Genomic DNA, 1,608 nt, shown 5'->3' with positions numbered 1-1,608 from the left:
CTTCAGAAGTCCCACCATCAAACAATCTACTCCCTACACCTTCCCTGGTCTCACCGGTCCACTGTTGTCAACAACTTTATACACAGCTAAACAACAGTCTCGGTGCTACGTTGGATGTTGTTTCATAACTACTTTTTCATGTGTTGCTGACCAACTTTGGGTGTCAGTTCACATGTATCTGTATTGAACTTGGTGCAAAATTGTGTAGTGATGGCAAGGTATGAACTACAAATGTAAATAAAGAAGAAAAAACATTCTCTTGGTCAGGGAAACTCTTGCATCTTCGGTCAGCGCTCTAGATACAGTTAGTTCTTTTAAGAATATCTTCAGACCACAAAGTTTTGATGTAAGAATCAGGATCTATGAGATGAGGACAGATTATAATCTGCTCATCTTTAAAGAATTTAAAAGTTAATTGACATATGTTGTTAGATTCATGGCAATGCCCAGCTTTTCATGACAAATGACACCAGCAGAGGGAGAAATATTTATTGATCATAACATACTAAACAGGTCAAATTATGAACAAGTTTACATGTTTCCTGTCACTGTAATTTTATTCTACAACAGCGTAGCCAGAGAATATCTTGAAAGTCACTGAACTATCACAAACCCTGATAATGTATTCTAATTACAATCACAAAACAAGGTCATGAAACACACGAAGCCCTTCACCTGACAAATACAAACCCCCAAATAGGAAAAGACAAAATTAATATACCATCACAGCAGAAAAGTAAATGGAAGATGACAGTTTAGATTAATTTATATCGTATAAATATCAGTATGTCTACATGGTAATGTATGTTATCTCTTCAAAATGTGTCAGACGCAGATGAAGTTGAGTTTATCTTCACAGTCCCAGTTCTCCCACAGTCCCTCTTTGGTTAAAGCTCCACAGCGTTTCCTGATTGGACACTGGTGGTCTTGACCTCTTGCTTGGGACCAGGCCTCATCTTCCAGAGGGTCACCGTTCACGCACATCCAGCGGTCACCCAGGAAACGCAGGCTGATCCACAGCTGCTCAGTGTGGTTGTGCTTGAGTACTTGAGTACTTTGAGTGTACTCAGACTGGGCCAGGAGGAGATCGGTCTTAGAGGTCAAACTGGGGAGATCAGTTTGTTTCTCTCTGCAGTGACTCAGAGCGTCCTCCCAGGACATCTTCTCCTCCACCACAGTCACATTGATGCAGTAAAAAGGATCGTCGAACATGCCATTGGAATCATGCCATTCTCCTTTTTCAGTCATTAATCCGTTGTTCTCATCGCCCCAAAAATTATCAGGTTGTCCGTTTGCCCAGTTCGCGTATGTAACATGTCCACCTCCCGACCACATCCAAGCAGTGTTGTTGGGGTCTCGCTGAAGTCCGATCCATCCATAAGAAATGCGTCCACCTGCATCTTTTGGCAGCTTGTCTATCTCACTCTGGCTATTAAAATAGGAAAGATCAGTGTGATGTTGTCGACAGTAAGCCTGAGCATCATTCCAATTCAATCTCTTAGAGATATAAATGTGTGTTCGTATGTCTCCATTAACAGCAATGCAAAAAAGAATGAGAGCGGTGATTCTATCCATGATCACTGCTCTGTAGTCCAAGCTGACAATGTT

At 41.5% G+C, this 1,608-nt stretch overlaps 1 protein-coding gene across 1 annotated transcript; it reads right to left on the bottom strand.

Annotated features, from left to right (window-relative positions):
• Positions 1 to 825: 825 nt before the first annotated feature.
• Positions 826 to 1,248, bottom strand: LOC103375842 (snaclec VP12 subunit B-like). Its single transcript, XM_008306151.1, has one exon. The coding sequence runs from the start codon at positions 1,246 to 1,248 to the stop codon at positions 826 to 828; it is 423 nt and encodes a 140-aa protein (XP_008304373.1).
• Between the last annotated feature and the right edge of the window lie 360 nt (positions 1,249 to 1,608).

This window comes from Stegastes partitus, unplaced genomic scaffold (assembly GCF_000690725.1).
Source record: "Stegastes partitus isolate 25-593 unplaced genomic scaffold, Stegastes_partitus-1.0.2 Scaffold3082, whole genome shotgun sequence".
Taxonomy (NCBI): Eukaryota; Metazoa; Chordata; class Actinopteri; family Pomacentridae; genus Stegastes; species Stegastes partitus.
This window is presented reverse-complemented; position numbering and strand designations above follow the sequence as displayed.